The 13,521-nt window shown below is 49.0% G+C and overlaps 1 protein-coding gene across 1 annotated transcript in view; it reads right to left on the reverse strand.

The window, feature by feature from the left end:
• Positions 1 to 13,521, reverse strand: part of Slc9a2 (solute carrier family 9 member A2) — an 80,825-nt gene that overhangs the window by 25,243 nt on the left and 42,061 nt on the right. Inside the window, exons 4-5 of the mRNA XM_063229744.1 lie at positions 3,430 to 3,647; positions 2,582 to 2,784 (exon numbers count right to left, since the gene is read on the reverse strand). Of these exons, the coding sequence (XP_063085814.1) occupies positions 2,582 to 2,784; positions 3,430 to 3,647 (421 nt within the window). The remainder of the gene's footprint in view (positions 1 to 2,581; positions 2,785 to 3,429; positions 3,648 to 13,521) is intronic.

The following is a 13,521-nucleotide window of genomic DNA, read 5'->3' on the forward strand; positions in this document are numbered from 1 at the left end:
CTAGCTGACATCACAGCCTTCCCCACTCACATTCACATCATGTCCACAGAGAGACCTTGGTTAACAGGATCTGTGTATCAGTACTTTCTGTCCCTGATGACAGAAATCCTGTTATTTGCCTTAAGCAAATGAACAAATATCTCAGTGTAAAGGATGGGAAGGTTTAGAATAAGCTACTATGGGCAAGGTCTAACTGACCCTCTCCCCTCAGGAACATCCATTTACAAGCAGTTCGTTACTAATCAGCCATGAGAAGAACACAGACAACCTTTAGGTTCGTTAACAAACACAGAGAGGTTAATCTGTCACATTAAAAATGTATTGTTATACATAGTGTTCCTTCAAAGGGAGTGTACAGGAATTTCATACAGATGATAGGTAACTTTCTAGACTGAATCTTAATCCCAAACAGCCAAACCTGTGTGCACAACAGTGAAACCCTATAGTATCTATACATGACTTCCATAAATAACGTTATACATTTTTGCAATACTGTCTATGTTTCTTCATACAATATTTATGGCGATTGCAGAGATAAAATTTTGTGTCTTGTGAACACAATAGCTAAATCACAGGAGCTCATATTCTCTGTCCCAGCCTGACCGACCTCTTTCTGATGTCACCTTTGTGTGATTCCTCAGCGGCTGCATGTGTGGTATTTGCAGCAGGAGGCAGGGTTTTTGCAGCAGGTTAGGCACTGGGGCAGCCTCATAGAAACACCTGGCCCCCTGGCTGTAGGGCAGCGGCCCAGGAGGGGAGGAGGGGACCCTCCCACCCTGCCAAGTGTAGCCCAGCTTCCTCCTGGCCCCAGGTGCAGGAAGCTGAAGATACAAAATCAGTTCGCTGATTTTGCTCACAAGGAGTGAGCAGCAAACAGGATGATGACTGGTTGCCAAGATCCTCAACTCCAGGGGATGTGAGTGACCCTGCTGCCTGCTTCCTGCCTGTCTCTTCCATGCACGCTCCCCTCCAGGGTCTGCAGGACAAACCCCAGGGATGCCACTGGCCACCAGGGAATCTGCAGCCCCATCTTTAGACTGAATCCCAGGGTCTCACAGGTCTAGCTCTTTCCCACCACCACAGGGCAGTGTGGTGACAACAGTGACCTCCTCTGGACCCTTGTCTCTGCCCTTGCCTCTTGGCACAGAGCTGGGGAAATCCATGTGAAGACAAGGTTGCCCCCCCTGAACCCCATGTTCTAAACATGAAGTCCCTCATGGACTTGTGCCTCTGCCGGAGGAGAGTGGAGATGATATTGGCCTGAAGGACCTTTGTGATCCAGCTCCAGGTCTCCTTACCTCCTCCTGCGCCCGCCATCCCAGTCCTGCCACCCTGGACCTCAGAGCATGAGGTGCTCTGCAGCCCTCTGTCCAGCAGGGCTCCCCAGCAGGACTTCCAGAAGCCTCTGTTCCAGTCCCATGCATCTCGGCTCTTTTCTGTGACAATCAGCACAGGGCTGTTCCCCTGGCCCCTGCACGGGGTTTCTCTGCTGATCCCCCAGGCACCTTTGCACCCTGGATTGCTCACTTTCAATTCCCTGATTTCCTCGTGTGCCAGCATCACATGTCTAGAGCCTGCTACCTCCCTGTGCCATCCCAGCCAGCCACACCAATCCTGGGGCATTGGGATCATCCTGTCCTCCTCAGGTTGGGATCCTAGGTCTGCAGAGTCCTGCAGAGCCCACAGCAGGAGACCAGCCAATATTTACTCTGCGAGAGTCCACAAAATGGAAGCCCTGGGAGGGAGCCAGGTCTGGAAGAACTCCCAAAGTCCAGCCCCTGACCTAGGCCCACCATGCTTGTTGCATCCCAGTATTATTACTGTTATTATTACTTATTCATCTTTTCTAAAGTTTTATTTTTATGAGTCCAGTTTTGCAGCACAGGATGATTACATTTCTTGTGGGGAGTCGGTGCCTGTGCATGACACTGCTGCCTTCTCTCCGCACCTTCCTCTTCCTTCCCTCCAGGTCTCTCTATCTCCTGGTCTCTTCATATCTACAAAAGACCTATCTCCTTATTATTTATCATTTATTTCTATCTTTAATTTATTTACACTTTGGGTTTCTCATATAAGAGAAACCATGCAATATTTAAGCTTTGTGTCTGATTTTTTCACTCAACGTTATGGTCTCCAGATGCATCTACTGCACCCCAATATTAAGCCAGAGTTCACCCAGCCTGTGTCTCCGGCAGTCAGCCCATGGCACAGGGCTGGGCAGGGTCACAGAGCACGGGCAGCCCATGAGGAGCTCGCTCACTGGGCCAGAGAAGGACACACAAGGCAGGATTAGTGAATGCAGTCTGGGAGCATCCAGGAGAAAGCTGAGCTCCCAGGGCTGTATGTCTATAAACAGCACAGCTGTGGGGGCCCCGGGGACTGGACCCGACTCTCTTAGCTCCCTGGATAAGCCAGGGATGTGAGCCCAGGCAGGAAATATCCTGTTCCCAGTGACATGGCTCCCAAATCCTCCACACACCTTGCCACTTGGCACACTGTCTACAGAATCCATGTGTTAGATGGAAAAGCCTCACTGTGCCCTGGCTCAGGGAGCACTTCAGAGAGAAAGGACGAGACTCACCAGGATGAAAACGGTGAAGAATATGACCACAATGGCGGCCGTGATGAACAGCTTCTTGCGGGGGAACACGGCGGCCGGGAGCAGGAACACCAGCGCGAAGCAGATGGCACCTCGCAGGCCTCCGTAGGCAATGATGAACTGGTCCTTGAAGGTGAGTGGGATGGTTCGGAACCAGTTGATGACTTGGGTCAGGACAAAGACGCCTGGGCAGAAAGACAGACCCAGAAGTGGACCATGAGGCCAGGCTATGTGATGGTTCCACCCGTTTTCTGTGCTCCTTGGATGGGGCCAAGTATTTAAGGAGATGTCCCAAGACCTGTCCGGTAGGACCCCTGGGGGTCAGGTCTTTGCTGTCATTGCTCCAGGATAACAGGGGAAAGTGTGGCAACAGAGAAGCCAGATGGACTGATTGCATTTGCAGCCAAGGGAAGAGAAGAAAATGTCAGGAAGTGAGGAGAGCAGAAGAAAGAGAGGAGGAGGAGAAAAGAGATGAGGAAGAGGAGGTGAGAGGAAGAAAAGGAAGAAGAAGAGAAAGCAGAGAAAGAAAGGGAAAGGAAGGAAGAAGAGGAAGAGGAGGAAAGAAAGGAGCTGTGTAAAACAGGAAAAAGCATCAGAGAAAGAAGCAGAAGAAATGGAAAGGAGATGAGAAAGATGCAAAGAGGGGAGGGAGGAGGGAGAAGAGGAAGGAGGAAAGAAGGAGAATGAAAAGGAGGCAGGAGGAGGAGGTGAAGGGAAAGGAAGGATACGGGGAAGAAGAAATAAAGCACAGTGCAGCGACAGGTGGACACAGGAAGAAAGGCCCTGGTACGTCCCAGTGGCCAGAGTGCACCTCGCACACGGCCCCTCACCCAGCGCCCTCCAGATGAGGCAGAAGGCCAGCGTGAAGCAGACGAAGGCCCAGTTCCACTCGTGGTTCTTCCCCACGGTGGACACGCCCATGAAGATGAAGATGAGGGTCTCGCTGACGCTGCTCAGCATCTTCATGAAGTACTTGATGGTGGTGTAAGACTTCTGGGACACGTTTTCCTCCACGTACTTATTCATGGTCATTGCGCAGGCGGTGATTCTGAAGGGAAGACACAACTGCTATGGGGACACAAGATTCACCCAGAATGCAACAGCTGCTATGGGGACACAAGATTCACCCAGGATGCAACACCTGGCTCCTGGGCTAAATGGTCACCTCCCCATCTGCTCTAGACCATGGCATTGCTCACTGACTCTGGGGTCCCTGCTGTCTCTGGGAGAGTACGTCAGCTCCCAGGCTCCATCTAACCATCTGTGCCCTCTGTCCCGCATCCCAGAATCACACATCTGTGAGTCTTCTGGCATCGGCACTGTAGCCTTCCTCTCTGCATGCCCCAGCATCCTTCTCCACGTAACCACAGACTTCTCTTCAGTTCCCCAGGGCCCTGAACACCTCTGGGACCCACTCATCTGATTTTTTAATTTTTAAATCCCACAGCCTTAACTCTTCTCATTTCTGCTCACCCATCTACTTCTGTGAAATTCTAAACCTACTTAGAAACCCCGAGAATTCTAAAGGAGAGAAATCTTCTGCTTGTTTCCTCTGTATTTATTTCTGAAAGGAACCACAGAGTCCTGGATTCTGGGCTCACAGCATCTGTTTGTGTGTGGAACCCTTGCAACCTGGAGAAAGGCCAAGCCCGGGAGCCTAAGCTGGATGCACGTTTCCCTTGGGGGCAGATAGTTTCCTGGCCCCCAGGTTCTCCTCCCAGGAGCCCAAGGTCAGGTAGAAATCTGCAAACCTTTAGTCCCCTGAGTTAAGATCTAATGATTCACCATAATCACGTCATTTTTCAGGGACCAGACAAAACAATACTTATTTCCATGCCTCACATTCAAATGAAAGGAAGACCCCACCCAGGCAAGGAGTTTGTGTGGAGCCCCAGTGACCCCCAGAACACACAGATCTTTCTTGTAGATTTATACGAGCAAAGCTAGCATAACTGATATGGTTTCCCAAAACAAAAAGAGATCTTTTTCAATGTGCTAATAAATTCAGCAGCCACAAACACAGGACAAAGCCTCCGACTGGCTCATGGCTTAACACACCCTGGTCCACGCTGACGGCCCCTCCTCTATGCCCAAAGTCCAGCAACAGCACTTGGTGGAGACTGTGTTGCTTCAGCCTCATGAGCGACGTCTGAGGGAAGCTGCAGAACCCTCACTCCCTCTTATAAACAAGAAGACTCAGACTGCCTGGCTGGAGGTGGTGCAGGGTGCCGGGCAGACAGCTGGACCCAGAGCCGTCCCCACACGTCCTTCCCTAGCCGCACCTCCCCGCCTCTCCCAGGACCCCTGCCATCTCTTCACACCACCTGGATAACCCCCTCCACACTCCTCCTCAAAACCCTAAGCCAGCCTCATCTGCAAAGGCCCCTTTGCCCTTCCAAACAAAAGATGAGTAAACTCTCAGGAGTAGGATGTAGACAGACGCCTTTGGGGGCCACTGGTTCCCCACACCCCCCACAGTTCTGAAAAGCTTCATGTTTCATATTCACTTAATTTCTGTATACCCAGACTTTTAGAACGTAAGATTTTCCCAGTGCAACAGCATGAGGGCAAAAACAGGTAAAGCTGACTAACAATCTGAATGATAATGGGTTTTGGAAAGGAAAGACATATACACTGCAACCCAAATCAGTGAGCTTCCCTGAAATACGAAAAACAAGACATTTGTAGCGAGTACAGCTTACAGCGGCCATATTACTTCTCAGGATTCTCTGATTCTACGCCAAAGACGTTTCACACAGGACATATTATGGAGCATTTAAGCTTATGATAAATATAGAGCATAAAGAATACCACAGTGCCTGCCACCCAGGTTTTCACAGTCATTTTGTTTTTTAAAAATAAAGCTACGTTGGCCGCAAAGTTGAAGCCTCAGCTCTGCAACGAGCACCACCCCACCAAACCCCACTTTGATTTTTGGTGTAGGTTTTTGTTTATTCATAATTTGAAACATGATTTTCGCAGAGGTTTTATGCATGGGCTAAACACTACTCCCCGAAATCACATACATCACTCAGTGGGGAAAAGTGTAAACCAATTGGGCAAAACAGCGACCTTCAGTTCACCTCGTGAACAACAGGCAGAGAGATCTCTATTCAGAAGTGACAGGGAACTCAGACACATGGTGGGAATGCAGATGAGTGACTTTTACATGAGCGTCCACAGCGTCCACCCTCCTGTCACATAAGGCAGTTTCCTCCAGCATCGCCCCCCAGAGAGGACTGACTGGGCCTGCCCACACAGGATGCTGCTGCACACAGGGCAGCCCGACGTATGTGTGATGCTGGGGACAGTGATCAGCAGGTCCCACTCTGGTCTGCCATGCAAACTTGATGCCCAAGCCAGGGCATGCCTGGTGGGGACCCTGCTAGGAAGAGATTGGTGCTGGTGTATTCTTGGCTGGGAAGTCAAATTCCTGCACCTTTGACAACATCATAAGGTTAAACAGTGACAAAGGAGCAAGTTAGGTGTGGCCAGTACATGGCTCAGGGACAGAGGAAAATAAAACCTTTCTCTACCCACTCTGGGGCATCACCTTCTAGAGCTGAGAGTCTCAACATCAATGTTAGATTTGTCTGCCCTTCCCTTCTAGAATAATCACAGACCACTTCTAGAGCAGGTTCATGGCGTGGGCCAGGGCTCCCGGCTCTCCTGGGCATCAGGGGTTTTGGAGGATGTGGTCGCAAGTGTCCTGGGGCCTGGTTTTAGGTCACAGCACCCCACAGGTGCACCGCATGCTACAGACGGGAGGGGGAAGTTTTTCATCCTTCCTCAGACGAGTGTGGCTGCTTCTCCCCATTCTACACCTTCTGCATTGCCTACACCCACATAATGACTTGGATGGGCAGTTTCTATCTCAGGCAATGCTAGTTGGATTTCTGAACTCTATAGCATACTTCAGAATAAAACTGTTGTCCTTTATGGTCTCTGCACTCCCCCTCTTTTACTTCCCCCTCGATCCTGAATCACTCTTCCTCCACGTGTGTCTCTTTTTCCTAAACTCATTAGTGATGATGATTGTGTGAAGCAACTTAGTATCAACCGTCCTGTTCTGGACATCTACATTGGACCAAATTCTGAGCTGAGGTCCAGGAAGATGAAACTAAGAAAGACACGGATTCTAACCTTGGACAGTTTGCAGCCCAAGGGAAGAACTGTCAAGGAGGCATCAGTGCCACCCATGGCATGGGGGACAGGGCAATGGGAAGGGTGCTTTGGAAGCTGCAGGGAAGGAAACTGGAACTTCCCTCTAGGGGACACCTCTCCGAAGTTTTCATTAGCCAGTGTGAGCTCGCCATGCAGGGAACAGAAGAGGTGAGTATGGTTGCCCTTCAGTATCCCAGGGACCCAGCTCCAGGAACCTCTGTACCCACCCACCTCTGAGGATGCGCAAGTCCCTGGCATAAAATGGCACAGCATTTGCATGGAACTTACGCACCACCTCCCACATGCTTTAAATGTGGGAGGCTTAGAGTACCTGATGCTTTAAATGTAGGAGTACCTGATGATTTAAATGTGGGAGTACTTGATGCTTTAAATGTGGGAGGCTTAGAGTACCTGATGCTTTAAATGTGGGAGTACCTGATGCTTTAAATGTGGGAGTACTTGATGCTTTAAATGTGGGATGGCTTAGAGTACCTGATATGATAGATTATGTGTACAGTCATTACCCCACATTGCATGTGTTCAGAGCAGTCGGAGCTGTCTTTTGGAAAATTTTGGACCTGAAGGCAATGGAAGCTGTGAACATAGACTCCATAGGTAAGAAGCCCGATTGTAACCCAAGAGAAAGACCCAGGCAAGGACCCAGGCACTGAAGAGGAGGTTAGCGCACACAGGGGAACTGTAGGGTGATTCTGCTAGCTGGAGGACAGGGAGGTGACAAGGCTAAGAGAAGACAATGGAAGAACTTAGTGTAGGACAGTGATACCGTCATACCTAATGTGCAGAAGCCAGGGTGGAAAACACAGATGCCACATTGTTTATTATGCCTCTAGTCTCCACCTTTAAATATATAATTATCTCTAATCTGTCTACCTCTGTCTCCACTAAGACCCTGCTGGAAATTCTGTTAGGAAAAAGAAGGATCTCCCACACTCAGGGCAGCCTCTGTAGCATCATGAATGCAATTTGATCAGCAAGGAAGCTGAAACGGATTTGTATTTTAGAGAGAGAAAGCTGAGGGACATCCAGAGGATGGAACTAGAGGGGCCCAAGGCAGGAGGACGGTGGTCATTTGTTACCTACAATGGTTTGTCATTTTATCTCCAAAGCCCGCTGCAGCGCCTGGGCCCCAGACCATCCCCCAGCATCCGTGTTTTGACAGGTGCTGGCTTCCTTTCTATAGGATGGTGGGGAGGTCAGAATTCAAGGGTGCCTTCTACTTTGTTATTATCTTGCCTCACTTTATCATAACTGCGTGGTGATTATCGCCAATTTAGGGATGGGGAAGTAAAATCACTGTAATTAGTGGTTTTTGCATTCACCAGCAATTGAGGTTTTCTATTCTCTATATCACTCAAAATACAGAACAGGCAAAAATTAGGCTCGCTAATACCACCTCACCAGAGTTTTCACGGGGAAAACAGCTTTGCTATTTAGAGGCCTGTCATGTGGTGACTTTCTGAATAGGAAATTCTGCAAACACTTTTCTGTAGTACGCGGTGAGTCCACTGAAGCACCCGGTGATGCTGCCTGCCAACGGTACCCATGCTCCTCCAACCAGAAGGAGCGTGCAAAAAGGCCGGAAGCCAGCTGTCATCCCTCCTGGGCACGGCTCTCTCAACCTTGGCTGTGTCTGGGATAATGAAGCTCCACAGTGCTTCTTCTAGATAACCGGGAAGTTTCCAGAAGCAAAGGGAATGGACATCACTACCAAGGGCAGATGGTGAAGGCTGGCATCTGCCTGTGAATGTTGTTCATGCAGCATATATAAATACACAGTAAGTGTATATATGAGGAGTGATGAAATATGGTGAAGCCTCCAATTTTTAAAAATATTGCTGTAAAAGACACATTGTCATTAATGTCCCTCAGGTTATTTACAGTCACCCCATCATTCTTGCTGCTTTCTGAAGCAGCTCTGGAAGCCCCTTGTAGTTGCAGGGTCCTGGCTGCCTGGATGTCCTGAACTGAATCAAAACCTTTAAATTTCATCATCATTTTGACTCTGGGGAAGAGCTGGAAGGTGCATGGTGCCCAATCTGGTTCATAAGGTGGAGGAGGATGCACCATTGCTGTGTTTCTGAGAAAAATGATCATAAATGTCACTGATGAATTCAAGACATTGAGGCAACCACAAAAGTCTCGTGGAAACAGACTTTTGGAAGTGCTATGGACAGTGGTGAGAATGGCGGGAGGACGTGTGGTCAAAGAGAAGGGCTGAGTCATCTTTTGCTACCATAAAATTTTACGTTTCCTAAATATTCTTCATCTGTTTTGATAACGTCCATACATATAGTCTGTGTCTACAAAGTAAAAAGCCCATGGCGAATATTTTAGTTTACCAATATAAGTGCTTTTTTAAAAAAAAATTTTTGGAAGAAAGGTCAATTCTCTTATTCTCCATTTAGGAGACTCTCCCTAGGACTGGATTGCTTAGAGGGAACTGGACTGATAGCAGGTTGCAAAGTTCATTTGTTCCCATGATCTATCTCTACATGATTTTTAAAGAACATGGATAGCATTACAGGAAAATATCAATCTCAGCCAAGGTAACACAATCTCAGCCAAGACTTTGCCAGAATATGAAGCCATGTGCAGTGCCAGCCACTAGCAGTGAAGACGGCCAGTAAGAAAGCTTCCTCTGTGTTGGTGAAGGTCAGTTCGTGCAGTGACACAGGGTCCGCTGCAGGTTCTCAGAATAAAGCACTCACTCATGTGAGTTAAGTTAATTATTCCAGGGCATGGGTTCACTATATAGTGACTCGTCTCTTCCAGGAAACCTGACGACCAAGAGAAAGTGAGTCTGACATATGAGAAAATGCCACTGACAATTATTTTCCAAAGGAAGACCCAGGCAGAGAGCTGCAACAATTTTTCTTAAAATACCCAAGATGAAATAAGTGCATTGAAACCATTTAAATACCAGGTGTTCATGTAGCCACATTCATCATGTGGATTCTCCGTGGCATTCTTTTTCCCCTTCATGAACACTTCCAAGTCAGTTCCATCAGCATTGACATTAGCACGCATGGGCACTGAGAGCAGCGTGGTTGCTCAGAGAGAGGACTCACAAAGGATTGCAGCTCCACATTAGAAGTGCAGTGAAGCATGAGGTGCCAGGGCACCCCAGAGCCTCCTGACTCACTGAGGAATGCTGAGAATGGCTTCCGAGAGGCAGGAAGGCTTGGCTGAGATCAGGACAATGGAATTAACCATTTCCAGATGGGGAATTCCTGTGGGTGCTGGATGTGAGCCACAGGCCAGGCTGGGTAAGAGAATCCACCATGCCACAGCCTGCTCTGTTTACACATGTGGAATACCCTCAGGTTTGTAATGGTTGATACATTGTGTCAACTCAAAAAGTCTAGAAGCTTAAGGAAGTAACTCAACAGTTTCTACATCCTAGGGTGTAGAGGACATGCCCCGGGTTGGCTGTTTACACTCTAGCTTGCTGTGATGGTTGGATTCAGGTGTCAACTGGGAAGTTTAGAAGTTTAGCTAAGTGACTTACTAGCTAGTCGGGGCAGTCACTTTGTAAACATCCTCATCCTGTGCAAAGGATGGCACAGAGACAGAGTGAGTGCCATACCTACTGAGGGCAGGAAGTGGGCACACAGCATAAGGGAGAAGAGGCTTGCTCTTACCTCCATTTTGCTCTTTCTGCTTTTGTTTTCATTCACCTTCATGATCAGTTGCCCCTCAGCCACACCATGATGCCTTGGAGCCAGCTGATTATGAACTGAGCTAATCACTGCGAGCTAATAAATCTTTCTTTCTTTAATTTTGTGTGTCAGGTACTATCTCAGCAACAGAGAAAAGTAACTAAGACAGTGTTCCTCTTGTGTGGCGCCATCTGCCTGTGTCACTGCTTTCTGGAAGCTCTGACAGCTCCTAGTGAGTACACCAGAGCAGCATGGTCTGTGGACAGCGTAATTACTGAAAATCCCTGGAAAAACAAACACCTGGGCCCATCTGAGACCTCAAGGGAATCAGGATCTCTGCCTATCACTGGACCTCTGCCTAAAACAGACTTGTCAGATGATTTCTGAGTTCATCAAAGTTTGGGGGAAGTAGAGGGAATTAGAGGGGAGGGAAGAAAGAGGAAGAGAAGAGCTGAAACCCGAGTCACCTCATTAAACATTTTATCGGCAGGTGAGCATGAGGGCTTATGTAGGATTGGAAAATGGCTGTAGTTCTCACCACCCTTTGCCAAGCGCTCTCCCTTTCAGACATCGGCACCTCTTCCCCAACATGGACCCCTTAGTTCCAGGGGCAACGGGCAGCTCAGGGAAAAAGCTCCAGCCTTGGCCCCACAGTGCCAGAAGCATGTCATCAGTTGTACCACACCCTGCTCACACATCCCGGGCCACAAAAGAGAAGCATAATGTAATCGTGCTTCATCTTTGCCTGCAAAAGAAGGTGCCAAGGCTGCCATTGTCCCCACCTGGAACTCAGTTTCTGGATGTACCACCTCTTCTCCTTGGAGCCTTCTACTGTCTGTTTTTCCTTCCTAGAATGCCCTTCTCTCCACCCCTCATTCCCACCTTCCATCCCTCACTATGCAAGGCCCAGCCTTCCTTGGCAACTATGGTCAGCCCAGACTCAGTGGCTCAAAGCATTCACCATAGTCTGGCATTGAGCAGACTCAATGGCCTCAGAGCAGGTCACATGGCACAGCCTCATCCAATCACAGTTCTCCAATGCTCCAGGCCAGTCAAGGGCCTTTGTCCAACAGGGCTCACAGGAGAGGGCTCCTGTTCTGCAATGACACAGGTAGGGATATATGCTGGGTACACCTGGGGGGTGCATACCTCTCCTGGGTATATTCTGGGTACACACTGAGTGTATATCTTTCCTGGGTATATTCAGGATATACACTGGATATATACCTGGGTGTATACCTTTCCTAGGTATATTCCTGAAGGAACTGAAGACACCGTATTGTATTAATACCGTCTCACTGACACTTACACTGGCCCAGTTACAACAGATGTGGAAACAACCTAGATGCCCAGCAACAGATAACTAGCAAAGGAAAATGTGGCCTATCTATGCAAAAAGGTACCTTTTTGGTTTTTTGAATCAGGGTCTTGTAATGGAGTTCAGGCTGACCTCAAACTCATGGCAATCCTCCTGCTTCAGCCTCCTGAGTGCTGGAGGTGTGCACCACTGAGCTTGATCTAGCTAGGCTCCTCGCCTGGCTTAGTCTGATTTGATCGAGTCACCACTTTAACACAGCCTCTGCTGCTGTGGAGCTGGGCTCTGGCAACAGGGACTTTGGTGACTCAGGCTCCACAAATAGCAGGGGATTAGCTGTGAGGGTGCCTGGAGGAGGACAGCCGTGGCCAGGTCCCCTGGGGACACCAGATGAGCCCAGCCTTCCATCTGACCCAGAGGAGTGGCTCACCTTCTCCTGGCCAGGGACCAAGGTAGAAATCCCTGGCTCCAGTGGGCCAGCTTCTTCCCCCGCAGAGGCTGCTAGCAGGGAAACTGAGGCTGGCTCAGGCCACTCTAAGGTTCTCATGACAGGGCCTGGTCCTTCACTGAGAGAAAAGCCTTAGCTGCAAGCTCTGCTCCTCTGCCCTCTCCATAAAGGGGCTGGAAAATTGACTTAATCCAGGCAGGGTGGTGTATACTGTGAACGGAGCACTGTGGGAGGCTGAGGCAGGAGGATCACATATTTGGGTCTAGCATGGGCAGTCTGGCGACTTGGTGAGAGCCTGTCTCAAAATAAAAATAAAAACAAAAACAAAAACAAAAACAAAAGGACTGGGGATGCAACTCAGTGTGAAGGCCCTGTGTTCAATTCTCAGTACACAGAGACTGATAGAGAAACAGAGAAAGACAGACAGAGAGACTGGGGCTCTAGAGACTGGCTGGGTATTAATTGTGGGCTTTTTTGCAGTATCACTAAAAAAACATTTCTTTTAGAAAAACAGAAATTTTTTTTTATCAACATCAATGAAGTTCTTTATCTTTCCAATGTACAGCTGTTTTATACTTTGGCCTACACATTATCAGAGAGTAATATTATTTTCTACAGTGTTCTTCAAAACTCAGCTAGTAGGGATAACATCATTTTTAAATGAGCACAAGAACACTCAAAAGAAGCTGTCCCCAGAGCAAGTGGTGCTGGCAAGGCCAGAGGCAGAGGCAGGCAAGGCCGGGGAAGCAGGGGGCCTGCCTGGGAGTAGCTTCCTGGCCTGAGCACCTTGGGAGCTGGACATTAGCCCAGGACAAGGACACCTTAGCTGATGCCTGGTAAATCCAGGAAGATGCCCTGAGGTTCTCTACTACCATGGGGATCCCAGCCCTGATTACCATGCCACTGACTATGCAGATTTGCCATCCCCAGGGGCTGTGGCCACCATGACAATTCCTCTATCAGCCAAAAGAGCTCAGAAATCCCGCCACTGTCCTAGGGACTCACTGGCAGGAGTCAAATCTCAGACCGCACCCTCCAGCCCCCCACAAACCCTAGGCTCAATCCTTCACCTGAGCCCGACTCAGCACCACACCCACCCTGTGGAGTGGATCTTGTCTTTTCTCTTACACAAGTCACTGGCCCTGCTGCTTCTCTAGAGTGTCCAACTCACTTGTCTAGGACCTCAAGAACCCAGACAAGACCCCAGCCTGGAAGGGAGCAGCATTGCCCATCTATGTGAACAAGATGATCTTGGAGAATGAGTTCGTACAGTGCTGGGGACTGAACCCAGGCTAGGCCAGCACCCCCAGTGCTC

Source organism: Cavia porcellus, unplaced genomic scaffold (genome assembly GCF_034190915.1).
Source record: "Cavia porcellus strain 051 isolate PalLab524CR breed Dunkin Hartley unplaced genomic scaffold, mCavPor4.1 scaffold_18, whole genome shotgun sequence".
In the NCBI taxonomy this organism is placed as follows: Eukaryota; Metazoa; Chordata; class Mammalia; order Rodentia; family Caviidae; genus Cavia; species Cavia porcellus.